General features: G+C 44.2%; 1 protein-coding gene across 3 annotated transcripts in view; it reads right to left on the bottom strand.

Annotated features, from left to right (window-relative positions):
* The window catches only part of LOC122555396 (interferon-induced GTP-binding protein Mx3-like), a 39,813-nt gene that overhangs the window by 13,378 nt on the left and 7,961 nt on the right, over positions 1-18,474 (bottom strand). For all 3 annotated transcript variants that reach the window (XM_087992494.1, XM_043701366.2, XM_043701367.2), the window contains 6 exons: positions 18,220-18,412; positions 13,443-13,580; positions 10,307-10,458; positions 8,414-8,552; positions 6,558-6,756; positions 4,170-4,248 (listed from right to left, as the gene is read on the bottom strand). In XM_087992494.1, coding sequence (XP_087848620.1) covers positions 4,170-4,248; positions 6,558-6,756; positions 8,414-8,552; positions 10,307-10,458; positions 13,443-13,580; positions 18,220-18,409 — 897 coding nt within the window. In that variant the 5' untranslated portion in view covers positions 18,410-18,412. The remainder of the gene's footprint in view (positions 1-4,169; positions 4,249-6,557; positions 6,757-8,413; positions 8,553-10,306; positions 10,459-13,442; positions 13,581-18,219; positions 18,413-18,474) is intronic.

Genomic DNA, 18,474 nt, shown 5'->3' with positions numbered 1-18,474 from the left:
ACCAAAGCTCTCGACAGCTTCAACATGACTTCCCTACTCCTATAAGCTATAACATGCCCGAAAAAGGCAAGTCTCCCCACTACCTTCTTTACAACCATATTTACCTATCCTGTCACCTTCAGGGATCTGTGAACAAGTACCTCAAGATCCCTGTTTCTCTGAACTTCCTAGTGTCCTGCCATTCACTGACTACTCCCTTATCTTGTTAATTCTTCCAAAGTGCATCACCTCATTTTTCTTTTGTAAACCCACTGCTCAGGGTGTTCATTTGCCTGGCTTCCATCCTAGTACTGACTCTACTTGACTTCCACAATCAAATAAACATGGGCATCTTCGACAAAATAAAACAAAAAATTGTGGATGCTGTAAATCTGAAACAACAACGGAAATTGCTGGAAGGTGTTCTGAAGAAGGGTCACTGGACTCAAAATATTGACTTTGCTTTCTTCCCACAGATGCTGCCAGATCTGATGAGTTTCTCTAACAATTTCCACGTCTGAATGGGCATCTTCAGCTTCGTGTAGCCATACTTATACCAACTTCTTTGGGAAGTCCTTAATACTTGCTGCAGAAAGCAGCAAAAATTGCAGAAGAACAGATTCCCTCCCCCCACTCTATGAACCCACTTCTACAGCTATGAGTGATGGTTCTGAAAGGGGTTAATATTTATTACATTGGTTCATCCACTGATGTTTCACATAGTCTGTGAATGGAGATGGGGAGTTCTACTCTAGATTTCAGATGTATGTGTACCAGCTCCCTAAGATCCAAGTAATTATACCTGACCAAATGTAGTTCGACTTCTTGTTATCACCCAACTAGTGGGTGGCACAGTGGCACAGTGGTTAGCACTGCTGCCTCACAGCGCCAGAGACCTGGCTTCAACTGCCGCCTCAGGCGACTCTCTGTGTGGAGTTTGCACATTCTCCCCGTCTCTGCGTGGGTTTCCTCCAGGTGCTCCGGTTTCCTCCCACAATCCAAAAATGTGCAGGTTAGGTGAATTGGCCTTGCTAAATTGCTCGTAGTGTTAGGTGAAGGGGTAAATGTAGGAGTATAGGTCTGGGTGGTATACGCTTCGGCAGGTCGGTGTGGACTTGTTGGGCCGAAGGGCCTGTTTCCACACTGTAAGTAATCTAATCTAATCTAATCTAATCAAACTACCCCACACCATATGAGAAAATGACCTCAAACATTTTACCGGCACAGCAGACCTGTCAGGTAGTGTTAAAACCACTGTCATAATTAATGGTAATCATGTAATCATGTTAATTGTGTTAATTAACCTCAAAGAATTTCTCTTGACATGGTTAAGCACCAAGCTGGGAAGCTAGGGAGGAGGTGTTGGAGCCTTTGGCTTTGATCTTTGAGTTGTCTACAGGTTCAGTACCAGAAGACTGGAGGATCGCAAATGTTATGCCCTTGTTCAAGAAGGGCAGTAGAGATGACCCAGGTAATTATAGACCCGTGAGCCTTTCGTCTGTTGTAGGAATAGTTTTGGAAAGGATTATGAGAGATAGAATTTATAATAATCTAGCAAGCAACAATTTGATTGCAGATAGTCAACATGGTTTCGTCAAGGGCAGGTCATGTCTCACAAACCTCATTGAGGTTTTTGAGAAGGTGACCAAGCATGTAGATGAGGATAGGGCAGTTAACGTGGTGTACATGGACTTCAGTAAAGCCTTTGATAAGGTTCCACATGGTAGGCTGTTGGAGAAAATGCAGAGGCATAAGTTTGAGGGCGATTCAGCAGGTTGCAGGGGGACTTGGATAAACTGCAGAATTGGACTGAGATGTGGCAAATGGAGTTCAATGCAGCTAAATGTGAGGTGTTTCACTTTGGGAAGAATAACAGGAAGGCAGAATACTGGATCAATGGAAAGATTCTTGGTAGTATGGATGTACAGAGGGATCTTGGAGTCCATGTACATAGATCCCTGAAAGTTGCCACTCAGGTTGATAGTGCCATTAAGAAGGCATACAGTGTGTTAGGTTTTATTGGTGGAGGGATTGAGTTCTGCAGTTGTAATGACATGCTGCAAGTATACAAAACACTGGTGCGGCCACACTTGGAATAATGTGTACAGTTCTGGTCGCCCCATTACAGGAAGGATGTGGAAGCATTGGAAAAGGTGCAGAGGAGATTTACCAGGATATTGCCTGGTCTGGAGGGAAGGTCTTATGAGGAATGGCTGAGAGACTTGGGTCTGTTCTCATTGGAAAGAAGAAGGCTAAGAGGGGATTTGATAGAGACATACAAGATGATCAGAGGATGAGATAGGGTAGACAGTGAAAGCCTACCCTTTTTTCCTGGGGTGATGATGTCAGCTCATACAAGGGGGCATAGCTACCCATTGAAGGGTGATAGATTTATGACAGATATCAGAGGCAGGTTCTTTACTCAGACAGTGGTAAGTGCGTGGAATGCCCTGCCAATGTAGTTAACTCAGCCACATTAGGGAGATTTAAACACTCCTTGGATAAGCACATGGATGATGATGGGATAGTGTAGGGGGATGGGCTTAGATTAGTTCAGAGGTCGGCGCAACATCGAGGGCCAAAGGGCCTGTTTTAAGCTGTATTGTTCTATTTGCTAAGCCTGATTTAACTTGTCTACACCCAACAGTAAAGGCTGAATTATCCACTGTACAAGGAATCAGAGTAGGCCATTTGGCCCCTCAAGTCTGCTCTGCTACTCAATAAGATCCTGGCTGATCTGTTTGTATTTTGAGTTCTACATTCCCATCAACCACGGATAATCTTTGATGCCCCTGTCTAATCAGAATCTACCTCACTCTGCCATAAAATATTCAATATCCTTGCCTCCACTGCCCCTTGAGACCGAGAGTTTCAAAGCCACACTCTGACAGAAAATAAATCTCCTTCTCATCTCCATCCTACAATGGTGGCTCCTAATTATTAAAGAGCATTCCCCAGTTCGGAATGCATTCACAATCAAATACATCTTTTCCACTTCAACCTTGCCAGCGGCATTCAGGATCTTATAAGCTTCAATCAAGTCCAGAGAAATCACCCCCGTCTATCCAGCCTTTCCTGATAAAGCAACCTGCTTATTCCAGGGAACAATCCAGTAAATCTCTCTAAACCAAGGCCATTAAATTTACATCCTTCCTTAATTAAGAAGACCAAAGCTGCACTTAGTAATCCAAACGTGGTTTCACAAAAGACTTGTATCACTGAAGCATAATATCCTTACTTTTATGTTCAATTTGTCATGTAATAAAGGATAGTGTACATTAACCTTGTTAATTAATTGCTATACTTGCATGCTAACTGCATCTCGGCATTCTGTGGTCAGTCTCCAGTTCATTATTCCAGCCAAAGTGAATAACTTCACGTTTTTTTCCCCCCCACACTATACTCCATCTGCCAGATTTTTCCAAGTCACTCAACCTATCCACATCCACCTGCCAGCTCCTTATGTCTTCTTTACAACATAATTTTCTATCTACTTTTGTGCCATTTACAAATTAAGATATCATGCCTTTGCTCTCCTTAACTAAGTCAGTGGTATAGAATGCAGGCAGTAGCGCACTATCTATCACTAAGTCGTCATGCTTTCGCATAGAATCCCAACAGTGTGGAAGCAGCCAATCAGTCCATTGAGACCACACCAACTCTTCAAAGAGCATCCCACCCAGACCCACCCCCTCCCCCTTATAACTCTGCATTTCACACGAATTATCCACCTGACCTGTACATCTTTGGACTGTGGGAGGAAACCAGAGCACCTAGAGGAAACCCACGCAGATACGGAGAGAATGTGCAAACGCCACAAGACACCTGCCTGAAGCTGGAATTGAACCTGGGATCCTGGTGTTGTGAAGCAGCAGTGCTACAGGACCACTACCAGCTGCTCCTTGCCCGCTACTTCTCATAACCACTGGAATGGGTGAATGGCTAATCGTCTTCCTATTCCTACGGCAATTCCTGTTGGAAAGTGGAGATAAGGTCTGAGCCAAGGCTTAGGAAGCCTGATGGTTTATCCATGTTTGTGGATACTCCACCGCTCGTTACCTCTCTGAAATCTTGCACTGATGACAAAAGCTTGGTGGAACTTCCTCGACCAGCGAAATGCTATGCTTATCTCTTCCTATTTTGCATTCAGTGCCATAAACCAACCAATGATTAAAGTGAATTTAACCAACCCTGATTTGTAAAACAAGCTCATTGGTGAGTCTACTGGATAAATGTTGGAAGGATGCCATTTGCTTCTCCAGCAGTGGCCTATGGAGAGGGAAAAAGAGAGAGAGATTTAAAATACTTTGAAGAAGTTAACACATGTAACAAAGAACAGTACAGCACAAGAACAAGCCCTTTGGTCCATCAAGACTGCACTGACACATGATATCTTTCCAAACTAAAAGACCCTTTGCCTCTACACGGTCTGTATCCCTCTATTTGCTGTCTATTAATGTATCTATCAAGATGCCTCTTAAGAATTGCTCTCCTATCCGCCTACACAACCTCCTCTGGCAGCACGTTCATACAGTCATCATAGAGATCTACAGCATGAAAACAGGCCTCTCAGCCCAACCTGTCGATGCCGTCCACTGCACACAATGCAACAAAATGGGAGAGCACTAAAATTCTTCACTTTATCAGAACACAAAGCTCAAAGGGAAAATGGAAATGTGGGATAAGAATGAAGTAGGCTTGCTACACCCGCCCGAAAATGGACAGAAGTTGCCCATCCCATACACAAGGAAGCTTGAACAAAGAATTTTTTATCCATTTGAATCTGAATCAGGTAACAGAAGTGAAAGTTCACCATCTAAACCATAGCACCACCCAACTGACAATGTGAAAGGCCTTTCCAGGCACTTATCATCCTTGGTGTGAAAAATTTGTCTCTCACATCCCCTTTAAACTTACCCCCTCTTGCCTTAACCACATGCCCCCTAGTAATTGACATTTCCATGCTGGGAAAAAGACTCTGACTACCCATTCTATCCATGCCTCTCATAACTTTGCAAGGTCACCCTTCATCCTCTGACATTCAAGTCATTCAATGTCTAATGTTCCTCCCAATGAATCAATTCCAAACCTTTTTTTAAAACTCAAATAGGAGAATAAACAACGGCATAGCATCCCTCAAACAGTGTAATGAATCTCTGGCATTATTCAAAGCTGAACAAGGAAGTACTTCCAATATCTGCCCAAATATATCTGTTAACTTACTTCTTAAACAGTTGCTATGGTCACTTATTTCACTGCTGTCTCTAAAACCATCCTTTATGAAAACTGACCACATTTTTCAACATTACATTTTAAATTTAGTACTTTTTTGACTGTACAGTGCTTCACGAAATTCTGAAGTTGTAAAAGGGCCGGGGTAATTGCAAACTCCTTCCCAAGCTTCAAGTGAAACCATTGTGAAATGCACATGGGTGGAACTTGTTCACACCTTTCAGAGCCTGCACCTTTCTCCCTAGGGAGACATCACCTGCATTCAAAGCCAAAAAGCGAAGGCACTGGTTGGTATGATTTAAGGTTTAGGAAGCACAAAGCATGTGTAAAAGTCCCACTCAGAGAACTAGCTGCAACTTATCCTGCCATTTACACCTTTGAAATTAGCTGGGGTTAACTGGGATGAAGCCATGTGACATTTGGGAGACAGTGGTGTAGAGGTGTTGTTGCTAGACCATTAAAGACCCAACAGACTTGGATTCAGAATTGTGCCACATCAGCCACTGGAATTTAAATGAATTTAATAATTCTGCTAGATAAAGCAGGCCTCATTAACAGTGACTGTGTAATGACAGTCATTAACAGTCCATCTGTTTCATTAATTTCCTTTCACCAACATGTCTCTCCAGTCACACAATAATGTGGCTGACTCTTAAATTCAGAGGAGGTGATGGCCAAGTGGTGTTATCGCTGGACTGTTAATTCAGCCACCCAGGTAATGCTCCAGGGACCCAGGTTAGAATCCCACTACAGTAGATGATGGAATTTGAATTCCATAAAAATCTAGAATTAAGACTCTAATGTTGACCTTGAATCCATTGTTGATGGCTGGGGCAAAACCAATTTGGTTGACTAATGTTCTTTAGGGAAGGAAGCTACCATCCTTTCCTACATGTGATTCTAGACACAAAGCAATATGAGTTACCCTTAACCACCCTCTGGGCGATTGGCGATGAGCAATAAATGGTGGCCTAACCAGTGGCACCCACATCCCGTGAATGAAGGAAACCAGTTTGCCCTCAAGTCATTTACTTCAAACTCAGTTATGTTGGGCAACAAGTCTGGCCTTGCCAGTGATGCCCACATCCCATGAAAGAACACAATAATGGTCTTCATTGATGACCTCAGTGCTCAACCATCAAACATTCAAACAAGAACTATAGATCCAACAGCATGGAGCCTTAGCCTCAATCTTTCTGACAGACTGTAATCTTTAGAGTCAACATCCTATTGATCACCCATTAAGAAGGATGGTCTCTAGTTTGTCAATTTTATGCTAATTGTTCAAATGATGAAATAGAGATTGTGTTTCAGCTGCTTTGTTTAGAAGAACAAAATGGGTTTACCTAAAATGAACATTGTCATTGAAAAATGCAATTTCTTTCTCCAGTGCATTAGCCAGGGATGTATTTGCGATTAAATCATGCTGCCCACGACACTTAATGAGCACGTAGCCTTTCCGAAGAGGAACCATCTGATTGTTGATGATTTTAAGAATGTCTTTCTCAGTGTCAGGATCAATCAAGTCCGGTTTCGTAAGAACCCCTAATGAGAATAATACAACATTCAGTGATTGACCATTCATTCTTCGATTCATTATTGCTATTCTAATTGCCAGTCCCATCTGATGCTGTATTAACACGATAGCAGAAAGCAGGACTCCATTTTGAAGTGTATTAACAAACTACCTTTTGAGCAGGATTTTCTTTGGAGTTGAAGGGCTAAGGTTAGATCTTTGTTGTAATCCAACTGTCCGAGTGGCATGGAAATACCTGTACCTGGTGACTGTGCAGGTCCCAAATGAAAAGACTGAGGTGCCTCAATAAAGTTTGCAGTGGTAAATACAACATTTCTTTCATCATACTCCAAGGCCAGGTGATCCTTCTCCCTATTTTGCATATTTCCATGGAATCCTGTCCTTCTTCCAACGTGCTACAACTATTTGCATGCCATCTGCTTTCCTTGTATAATAATTCAGTATTTCATTGTATTCAGATGGTGGTGAATAGGGGATTCATTTCTGTCCCTATAATTGGGACGAGACTGAAACTGTTTCTAAGGTAATAAAAGTTTAGGTTCCAGGTTTGTTCCTTCCCAGTTCTTGGAATTGTAGCTATATTGATCCACCATTTCTTTATTAATTTGACCCATAGCTATTGTTCTTCCCTAAATCTCAGATTTTCTATTTGGTATTTGGCCCTTCCCTCCCTCCTTCTTCTCCATCAAGCCCCCATTCCCACTCATCGCCTCTCTGGCCACTTTCTTATCCTTGCTGTTTGGAAACAGAAATGAATCGTTATCCAAATTAGGCAAAAGATTTTCTTCGGGAAAAGGCCTGTAAAAGACAGAGGGATGGTATTGAATGAGGTGTCTTAAAAGGAGCCAGTAAAAGCACAGTAGCTTGACTAGCCTTATTCTGACTGTGACCATCCTGAGATTCTAAAGTCTACCATTATTTGGTTTTCTTTCGCTTTGCTGATTCTGATTGTACTCTTGTTTAATTTTTCGATGCCGCTGTTCATTATTCTACCATTCATCCTGTTACTACCTCCTTTTTTGCTTCACACCGTGAAATCAAGCTTACACCTTTCACAATTATTCCACTTTGGTCATTTTTCACCTTGCTACTTGCTCATAAAGATTGTTGAGTTGAAACATCAACTCTCTCCCGGAATCCCAGATTTACATATTAATGAACCGAAACCTGTAATCCATTCTAAAAGATGAAAGACTTAACACACAATCGAGGTTTGTTAAATATATCATTTTGTTTGCATGACACTGCAACATTTTTGCTATAAATTGTGTGTCTTATGGTCCTACTCCACAACCTCCTGATAAAGGAGCAGTGCTCTGAAAGCTAGTGCTTCCAAATAAACCTGTTGGACTATAACCTGGTGTTGTGTGATTTTTTAACTTTGCCCACCCCAGTCCACCACCGACCTCTCCACATACTGATTTAATGTCTTTCTTGAGCATCTTGTTAATGGTTGGTTTGGGAAATATTGTGGGAAATGCTTTTTTCCAGCTGTTGTTACAGTGAACTGTTGGAAAAGGGCAGGAAGAATTTGTGTCTAGTGCCCACACAGGAGGGAGAGAAAGTGATAAAAAGTTTTCAAGCAATGACCTGGCTAAAAGCCGAGTGCACAGTATCATCCAAATAAAACCACATCTATTCAAACAATGTTGTATTTCGATTTACCCAGTGTCCTGTCTCCTTTCGGGTCAACTTTCTGAGCCATTTTCAATGCCTCTGTGGTCGCAATGTCCACATTACAGGCGATGACAACCAAGATGATTGTTTCTTCTTTTCCAATGTAGGTGTGGATCAGCTTTTTGATCTAGAAAATAAATTAAATCTAACCATTTATTTTCAACACTTGGAATGGGTGTGATGACATGTTTCTGGGAAGTAGTGGCAGATGTATTTTTCGAATTATGTTGCAGCGATTTATTGTCCAGCCCATCGTGGCGCTAAGGAAGGGGACAAATTTCTTCTTGAAGTGATTGCATTTGTGGCTGACTTGGTTGCACAGATAAGGACAAGAATTTTGTTTGACCGGAGTTTGGGTGCCTTTGGAGCTCTCTTCCTCAAAAGGCAGTCTTTGAACATTTCTAGGGCAGTGTAGATCGATTCCTGATAAGCAAGGAGGCCAAAGGTTATTGGGGCATAAGTGGGTTGTAGATCATCCCAGATCATACTGAATGGTCAAGCAGGCTTGAGGGGCTGAGTGGCCTGGTTCTGTTCCTCGATTGTATGCTTGGGTTGTTTTCTCACTTTAAAGATACGTATTTATGCTTTATAACTACATATTTTCAGAGGGTATTTGGAGTCCAACTATATATTTAAAATTCTTGGAGAGTATAACTGGGGGCAAATGCTTTCCCAGTTACAGAACCCCTACAATGAGGAAGGCCATTTATCCCATCAAATCCACACCAACCCTCTAAAGAGCATCCCACCCATATCCCATCCCTGCAGCCCTCATGGCCAATTCACCCAGCATGCACATCCCCAGACCCTCTGGGCAATTTACTATGGCCAATCCACCCAATCTGCACATCTGTGGACTGTGGGAGGAAACTGCAGCACATGGTGGAAACCCACACAGACACGAGGAGAACGTGCAAACTCCATACAGAGAGTCACCCAAACCTGGAATCGAACCCAGGTCCATAGTGCTATAAGGCAGCAGTGCTGACTACTCAGCCACTGTGTTCAACAGCCCAGAACTTAAAGCCTCAGGATAAGCCATTCTGAACTGAGAATGAGAAATTTCTTCAACCAGAGCATATCTTGAAGCTTTGGCATTCTCTACCTCCCGAGAATTGTGGGCCTGCAGTCCTTGAATCGTTGCAATGCAAAGATTGATAGACTTCTGGATACTGAGGGAATGAAGAAATATACGGATAAATTGAGAAGGTCAAACTAAGGTACAAGATCAGCCATGACCATATTTAATAGCGGAGTAGGCCCAAGGGATATAACCTATTCCAATCTCTTAGGTTCCCATGATGAGTGAGTAGGTGGCACAAAGAGAGCTTGATGAATGCGATAACGAAGTAAAGAAAGATGAAAATGAAAAATCTACGAGAATCAAAACTTCATGAGGAAATTGAGACCAAACTAACAATCTGAAGACAATTGGGTCTCAAGTTCAATTTCTGAAAAATAAATTGAGCAGCCTTTGCTATCGATGTAACGGGGGAAAGGGGAAGGGAAGCAGGGGACACATATTTGGAGACAGTAGTAAGAAGCTGGGTTTGCCAATGACATCGTTGGCTTGAGAAATAGGCAGTTGGAAGCTCAGGAGTATTTCCAGTGTCAATTGGATGGGCAGCTGTGAGGTTCTTGAAGTGGCTGACTTATCCATCCAAGACAGTCCAAGTGTGCTATTCTTGATTCTGGAAAACAAAGGTGTAAGGTGCACAATTGTATTCAAGCTCCACGTTCAGGACCAGTGTCTGAAGGACCTTCTGAAATCAAATACCCAACTGGAATTAAGGTTATGGTGAGACTACAGAGTGATAAGCTAAAGCACAATTGTGAAGAATTTATCCTTCTGTAGCACATGTTATCAGGAGGCAAGGTTACCATGTTTCCAATGTCCTGAGGCTGGTTCCCAATAGGGACCCTGATGATTCCAGGCAGGTCGATTAAGGTCAGGTTTGGAGCACAAGGTGATTCCACTTGGAGGCTGATCAGTTCTGAACATATCCCAGTTTTTCCAGCTAAGTGTCTCTGGGCTGCATCAAAATAAAAGTGTGTATTTAGGATAGAACAGCAATATGAGATGGTATCATCTCTATGTTGTGTACACATATGAGATTGTATGACATCCTGGTGGAAACACTGAACTCAGGGCCACCACTGACTGAAGATACAATGGCCATTGGATCTCGGATTTCTGTGCTGTGCTAATGGGCCAATGGGCCTTTTCCTGTACTATAGACTCTCTATCAATAGACACATAGACCTAGACTCAATACAAAGTTTGTGAGAAGATTTGTAGCTCGGGTGCTTGTTGTTGTGGTTCTGTTCGTCGAGCTGGGAATTTGTGTTGCAGACGTTTCGTCCCCTGTCTAGGTGACATCCTCAGCACTTGGAAGCCTCCTGTGAAGCGCTTCTGTGATCTTTCCTCCAGCATTTGTAGTGGTTTGAATCTGCCACTTCCGGTTATCAGTTCCAGCTGTCCGCTGCAGTGGTCGGTATATTGGGTCCAGATCGATGTGCTTATTGATTGAATCTGTGGATGAGTGCCATGCCTCTAGGAATTCCCTGGCTGTTCTCTGTTTGGCTTGTCCTATAATAGTAGCACAAAATCCCATGCAAGGACTGCACAAAACACTACATAGGACAAACAGGAAGACAGCTAACGATCCACATCCATGAACACCAACTAGCCAGGTGGGCGCCGCAGGGAGTGGAGTGCATCATTTCTCCCTCCAATTCTATTTTGATTTAGTCCCTACCCTCCCCTTCACTGTTTTGATCACATAGCACTGCCCTTTGATGTGAAGGGCAGTGTTTGTCACTGGCCACACGGGTGTTTTCCTATCTTCCTGGTGGTGGAAATTGAATAAAGATTCATGCACTTTGTGTGTCTTTCACTGTGTCTCACATGTATACACACAAACCATGGGTGCTGGGGATAAAATAAGCACTACCGCACTTAGGTGGTAGTGTGGGGGTTAAAGGGGATAAAAATAAAAAAAAATAAAAAAAAACAAAAAAAACACCAACTAGCCATGAAACGACACCACCAGCTATCCTTAGTAGCCACACACGCAGATGACAAGCAACATGAATTCGACTGAGACAACACTACTATTATAGGACAAGCCAAACAGAGAACAGCCAGGGAATTCCTAGAGGCATGGCACTTATCCACAGATTCAATCAATAAGCACATCGACCTGGACCCAATATACCGGCCACTGCAACGGACAGCTTGAACTGACAACCGGAAGCGGCAGATTCAAACCACTATAAATGCTGGAGGAAAGATCACAGAAGCGCTTCACAGGAGGCTCCCAAGCACTGAGGATGTCACCTAGACAGGGACAAAACGTCTGCAACACAAATACCCAGCTCGGCGAACAGAACCACAGCTAGACTCAATACATCGGCCACTACAACGAACTACCAGAACTGGCAACTGGAAGCAGCAGGAATGGAACCAAATAAATTCCAGTCGACACAGTACAGCAGTACTTCAGAGGAGGCTCCAAAGCCCTGAATATGCTGCTGAGACAGGGGACTAAATCAACCTCACAGTTCACTGACCATACCCAGAACCACGGTACCATTGACTTCAATGACTATTGCACCATTTACCCAATAGCCCTGCTCTCACCAAAATACATGAGCTCTTGGCTGGGCAACATTACAATGTTCAAATTTTAATTGAGGCGATCAAATCTCTTCACGGCCTCACCACTGTCTATTTCTGTCACTTGTTTCAGCTTTACACAGAATATAAATACAAAATACAGAATGCAGTAAACCTTGCATGTTTATTTATAAGTTTCCCTTGAATCCTGCATATTGCAACAGATAGTATACATTCATTTGCTGAAATGTTCATAATTGTGCAATCCTTGCATTATTTTACTCTGCTTTTATTTTAGTGATTGTCTATAGCTTTGTTTCAAAACATGATTATTTTTTGATGGCATGATTTTTCAAGAAACCAGATATCTCTCTGCATGTCTTTCTGTCTAAACCTTTTGGAATACCCACTGTCCTCAGATTCTAGCTCCTTAAGCATTCTGCTTTTTGGTTGTACCTACAGCTGCTTGGGCCCTGAGCTCTGGAATTCTGTTTCAGAGCCTCTCCATGCTCTCTGTATCAATCTTCTCCTAGAAGTTGGTCTTTGAGCCTACCTCCTCAACCTAGGTTTCGGATCAGCTCTTTGTGTAGCTCAGAATCCTGCAAAATACCTCAAGAGTTAGCACTGCTGCCTCACAGCGTCAGAGACCCGGGTTCAATTCCCGCCTCAGGCAACTGTCTGTGCGGAGTTTGCACATTCTCCCCGTTCCTGTGTGGGTTTCCTCCGGGTGCCCCAGTTTCCTCCCACAGTTCAAAAATGTGCAGGTTAGGTGAATTGGCCACGTTGGGTGAAGGGGTAAATGTAGGGGAATAGATCTGGGTGGGTTGCTCTTCGGAGGGTCGGTGTGGACTTGTTGGGCAGAAGGGCCTGTTTCCACACTGTAAGTAATCTAAAAAAAACATGTTGAACCATGTTAAAGGTGCTAGTTGATGTTTGTTGAAAGAAATAAATGGTTGTCCTGTTTGCTGAGTGCAAGATCTCCCAGTGCATTGGCTTTAAAGACAGACTCAAGGAAATCTTGGATGAAGGTGCTGGAAAGATACATTCTTATTATGTTCCTCCAAGCACAGTACTTAAAGAGCAACAATGGAATACGACGTGAAACCAATCCATGTCAGAATTTGGAGTGGTTTTCTTCTGATTCTCATGAAAGCACTCAACTGAGGTTACTCACAAGAATATCACATTGAACTCTTGCAACAGAAGCTCCAATAGACCAGAAGCTTTTCATCCAGATAGCCTGGGTTATATTTGAGTTCATGTCACTTAGGTGTTTAACTCACTGCATTATCTATTTCCGACCTCCCCTCCACAACACAATGCAGAATGCTTTCTCTCTCGTGTATTTCATCTGTTCAAATGAATTAAAAATGTAAATTACTCTTATACACTTTGTACCTTTCTTAATCTCTTCTTCAACGTCTTGTGGGGTGTTCAGTGTTAGACTCACATCTCCATAATTTAATTGTCCTTTCCATTGTGATCCCATTGTCCCATTCTTCATTTTCAACTCCAGAGGGCACCTGGTCACGATACCTGACATAAAACATTACAACGGGATTCACTCGCTCAGTTAATTTCTCCAACATGACTGTACATTGGGCCACTGGGAGCAGTGCAAAAGCCGGGACGATTCAGAGGCCACAGACCACAAGACGTCAATGGTTTGAATCTCAGATTGGCATTGCATCAGCAAATTGCACCCTGGAAATCTAACATAGGCCTCAGCACCTAGGATGCCATATGAACTGCCACCACATGTTTCTGGTGAGGAAGGTCACCAGCACGATGCCTTTCGGTCATCCCATCACCATACTGCACCAGAATATCAAACAGCCCATCATTACTCAGTATCAAGACCTACATATGAAACATTGCGTTGGGGTGCCAGGGAATTGGTGCTGTCTACAGAAATCGGGCACAACAACCTGGGCAAAAGCATATGGGGACTAAACCTTCGCTTCCATTGGGATGCAGTGGAGGCCATAGTAGATTGGCTGTCCATCAAACCTCCTATCCAATCAGGGTTGAAGATAATTGAAATTTGCATGGGGTGGATGGCAGAGAGTCTGTTGTTTGTGTTCACATCGCGTGAAGTTGAATTTTATCCTAAATGGGAAACAAAGGTCAATTACATAGTGGTAGAAATCGAACAGAGTCATTGCCGTTTCCACTTTCTGATGTGTCTACCTCTTTGCTTCCCCAAACAATGTTCAATCAGAGTGCCACAAACTATATCCTCAACTACACCTTCATTTCTGTCTATTCCAAGCCACACTGCTTCCCCACATCTCAGAAAATTGACGTTAATATCTTCATTTATTCTTCGAAATGCCTCACTCCACCTCACTGCAGTAATCCTAGTGAGCTTCCTAGACTCCTCCCCTGATTCTGTTCCGATGGAAAGGTGAATAATGTCAGTTATTTATACGGCTGGCTTGGTCAACATTGATTGGCCAACCCTAATTGCACTTGAGAAGCTGGTGAGTCTGCCTTATTGAACTGCTGCAGCTGTTGGGGTGGAAGGACATCCTCAATGTTCCTAGGAAGAAAGCTCCAGGGTTTGACTCAGTGATAATGACGGAATGGCGATACACTTCCGAGTCAGGATGGTGTGTGGATTGCAGGGGAACTAGGAGGTGATGGGGTTCACATGTGATTACTGTGGTGGAGGTCGGTTTGGAATTTGCTGTCAAAGGAGCTTTAGTAAGTTACTGTAGTGGATTGGACACACTGCTGCTACTGTGGGTCAATGGTAAAGGGGGTTGATAAAGCATGGCGCTGGAAAAGCACAGCAGGGCAGGCAACATCTGAGGAGCAGGACAGTCTACATTACCGGCAGGACTCTTCTTCAGGACTGGGGAGGGGGGGAAAGGGGATTGGAAGATAAATGGGGGGAAGGAAGGTGAAGCTAGGGGAAAGGTAGGAGATAGGTGGGCGAAGATAGGAGGTGATGTGATAGGCCAGTGGAAAGTGTGGAGCAAATAGGTGGGAAGGAAGATGGACAGGTAGGTCAGGTCAAGAGGGCAGAGCCAAGTCGGAAGGTTGGAGCTGGGATGGGGTGGGGGAAGGGAGATTTGAAAACTGGTGAATTCAGTGTTCATGCATTGTGGTTGAAGGTTCCTGAGGCGGAAGATGAGGTGTTCTTCCTCCAGTTTGTGGGTGGCCTTGTGTAGGCGATGGAGGAGGTCCAGAATGGAGATGTCCCCAGGGGAGGGGGACTTGAAGTGGATGGACACAGCAAGGTGGGGTTGTTTAGTGCGTATGGACCAGAGATTAGATTAGATTACTTACAGTGTGGAAACAGGCCCTTCGGCCCAACAAGTCCTCACCAACTCTCCGAAGAGCAACCCACCCAGACCCACCCCACATCTACCCCATGAACCATTCCGTGAATTTGTATTTGATGTCTCCGATGTAGAGGAGACGACATCATGAGTACCAGATGCAATAGATGAGGTTGGAAGATGTACAAGTAAATCTCTGCCGGATTTGAACTGATCCTTAGATGGAGGTGAGGGTGGAGGTGTGGACACAGGCTTTGCACCTCATGCAGCAGCAAAAGAAGCTGTCAGGTGTCGGTGGGATGAGAAGGGAGTCACAGAGGGAACTGTTCCTGCAGAATACAGCTCATGGTGGGGAAGGAAATATATGTTTGGTGGTGAAGTCTGGCTGAGAGTGGCAAAAGTGACAGAGGATGATGCACTGGATTTGGAGATTAGTGGGTGGAATGTGAGGACCGGGGGGATTCTACCCCCTTGTTGGAGTCGGGGATGTGTTCAAGGGCAGAAGTGTGGGAAATGGAGAAGACGTGATTGAGGGCACTGTTGGTCACTGGGGAGGGAAAAGTACGGTCCTTGAAGTAGGCAGACGTCTGGGATGTCCTGGAATGGAATTGCTCATCCTGAGAGCAGAGGCATATAAGGCGGAGGAATTGGGAATAGGGGATTGCGATTTTACAGGAGGAGGCGTAGTCAAGGTAGCTGTGGGAATCAGTGGGTTTGTAATCGATATTGGTGTGTTATCAGTCACCAGAGATGGAGACAGAGAGGTCCAAGAAGGAAAGGGAGGTATCAGAGATGGTCCAGGTGAATTTGAGGTCAGGGTGGAAGGTGTTGGTGTGATGGATGAACTGTTCAAGCACCTCGTGGGAGCATGAGGCAGCACCAATACAGTCATTGATGTAGCGGAGAAAAAGGTGGAGGATGGTGCCGCTGTAGCTGTTGAAAAAGGACTGTTCCATATATCCTATGGAAAGGCAGGCATAGCTGGGACCCATGCAGGTATCCATAGGCACCCCCTCTGGTTTGAAGGAAGTGGGAGGATTGAAAGGAGAAGTTGTTGAGGGTAAGAGCCAGTTCTGCCAATCGGATGAGAGTGTCGGTGGAGAGGGACTGGGTGGGTTGGCAGGAGAGGAAGAAACAAAGAGCTCTTAGGTCTTCCTTATGAGGGATGCAGGTGTACAGGGACTGGATGTCCTTGATGAAGTTGAGATGTTGGGGGTTCAGGGAACTGTAAGTCACGGGGGAGGTGGTGAGGCAGCTGGTGGTGTCTCAAACGTATATAGGAAGTTCCTGGATCAAGGGGGACAGGACAGAGTCGGGATAAGTGGAGATATGTTCAGTGGGGCAGGAGCAGGTGGAGACAATCTGTCAACTGGGGTACTTGGGTTTGTGGATTTGGGGAAAATGTGGAACCAGGCGGTTTGGGGTTGGGGTCTATGAGGTTGGAGGCTGTGGATGGGAGATCCCAGAGATGATGAGGTTGTAGTTGGTCTTGGAGATGATAGTTTGATGATGGGAGTGAAAGTTGACAGTGGTGGATATTAAGAGCTGAAAATGTGTTGCTGGAAAAGCACAGCAGGTCAGGCAGCATCCAAGGAACAGGAGAATCGACGTTTCAGGCATAAGCCCTTCTTCAGGAATGGATATTCTTCAGTGGTGGATATTAAGCCAATAAGCAGGCTGCTATGTCCTAGATAATGTTGAGTTTCCCTCAATTCCTGACTTTAATGGCCTCCTCAGAAGCATTCCCTCCAACTGGACCCTCTGATGTTTCCCTTTTACCCTCTTCCCCAACTTGCAGCACTTTGTAAAATTTGTGTCGCAAATGTTACTTGCTTTCGATCTTGTGGACCATAGAACATAGAACATAGAAGAATACAGCGCAGTACAGGCCCTTTGGCCCTCGATGTTGTGCCGATCCAAGCCCACCTAACCTACACCATCCCACTATCCTCCATATGCCTATCCAATGCCCATTTAAATGCCCATAAAGAGGGAGAGTCCACCACTGCTACTGGCAGTGCATTCCATGAACTCACGACTCACTGAGTAAAGAATCTACCCATAATATCTGTCCTATACCTAACACCCCTTAATTTAAAGCTATTCCCCCTCGTAATAGCTGACTCCATACGTGGAGAAAATGTCCAGATGAGATTCAATTTATACACTGGAACCCTGGCTGGGAGCATTCCCCAGACAGGCTCCTCGCTCTGCTGTGGTAACTTTCCCCAAATATGTGACAGTCTCCCATGAACTCCCCCCACTCTTCAGTCAAAATTACAGGGTCCAACATGGTCTGTAGCTCTGCAGAAATGTGCTGCCTCACTCTCCAACACATTTACTTGAGTTCTACAGCAGAAGGTGACACTCACATTCCACAACCCCTACCATGGTCCCAAATCCACCATTCAACCCTCATACTGTGGCACTAATCTGATTCACCCCAGTGAACTGAGTGAACAAGGGGTCCTGCATGCATGTCTAGGCTTGATCTATGATTGCGGTGGTAAACGTTCCAATTTTCTCATAGTTGACATCTCTCCCACTCTTCGCCCCTGCTCCCATATTTTGGAAACACTCACAAGTTGATAATCAACCTGGATCAGCAGCAATATGAACATACCCTCTTTGGCCATTAACACATGGGGTTGGACTCGAACTTGAAGCTTCTAGCTTAGAGACAGGGACACTACTCACTGCACCACAAGACCTCCCGTCTCCAACTCTACTTAGTTAAATAAATGTTTCCAATCATTGGGAAAGTGTCTCCACTAACGGAGCAGGGAGAATGGAATTTTAATGAGCACACTACATACTTGAATACAACTGGCTAATTCCGTGGGGGTTAACATCAAAGGCACAGAGAATAATCACAACACATTTCATACCAGTTCCCCGGGGAAGGGCCACCTCCGACAGCATCTCCAGCACTGAGCTTTTCCCTGAGCTCTGGTCTCCAATTACTGCGATGGTGGGTAATGGTAAGTCCTTATTCAAGCCCAGTTTCCTCAGGGAATCAATTAGATCAATGTAAGGACGAATTTTCTCTTCATACTCCTCGTATAACAGGTTGGCCATTTCCTGAAAACAGAACAGTTCAATCAAGATTCCACAATTTGTCGTCTTCAAGTGGTTGGAAGGTG

The sequence above is a fragment of the Chiloscyllium plagiosum genome, unplaced genomic scaffold, assembly GCF_037043375.1.
Source record: "Chiloscyllium plagiosum isolate Xiang-an unplaced genomic scaffold, Cpla_swu_hap1 HiC_scaffold_12, whole genome shotgun sequence".
NCBI classification, from domain to species: Eukaryota; Metazoa; Chordata; class Chondrichthyes; order Orectolobiformes; family Hemiscylliidae; genus Chiloscyllium; species Chiloscyllium plagiosum.
The sequence above is the reverse complement of the archived record's forward strand: the minus strand, read 5'-3'. Positions and strand labels throughout refer to the sequence as shown.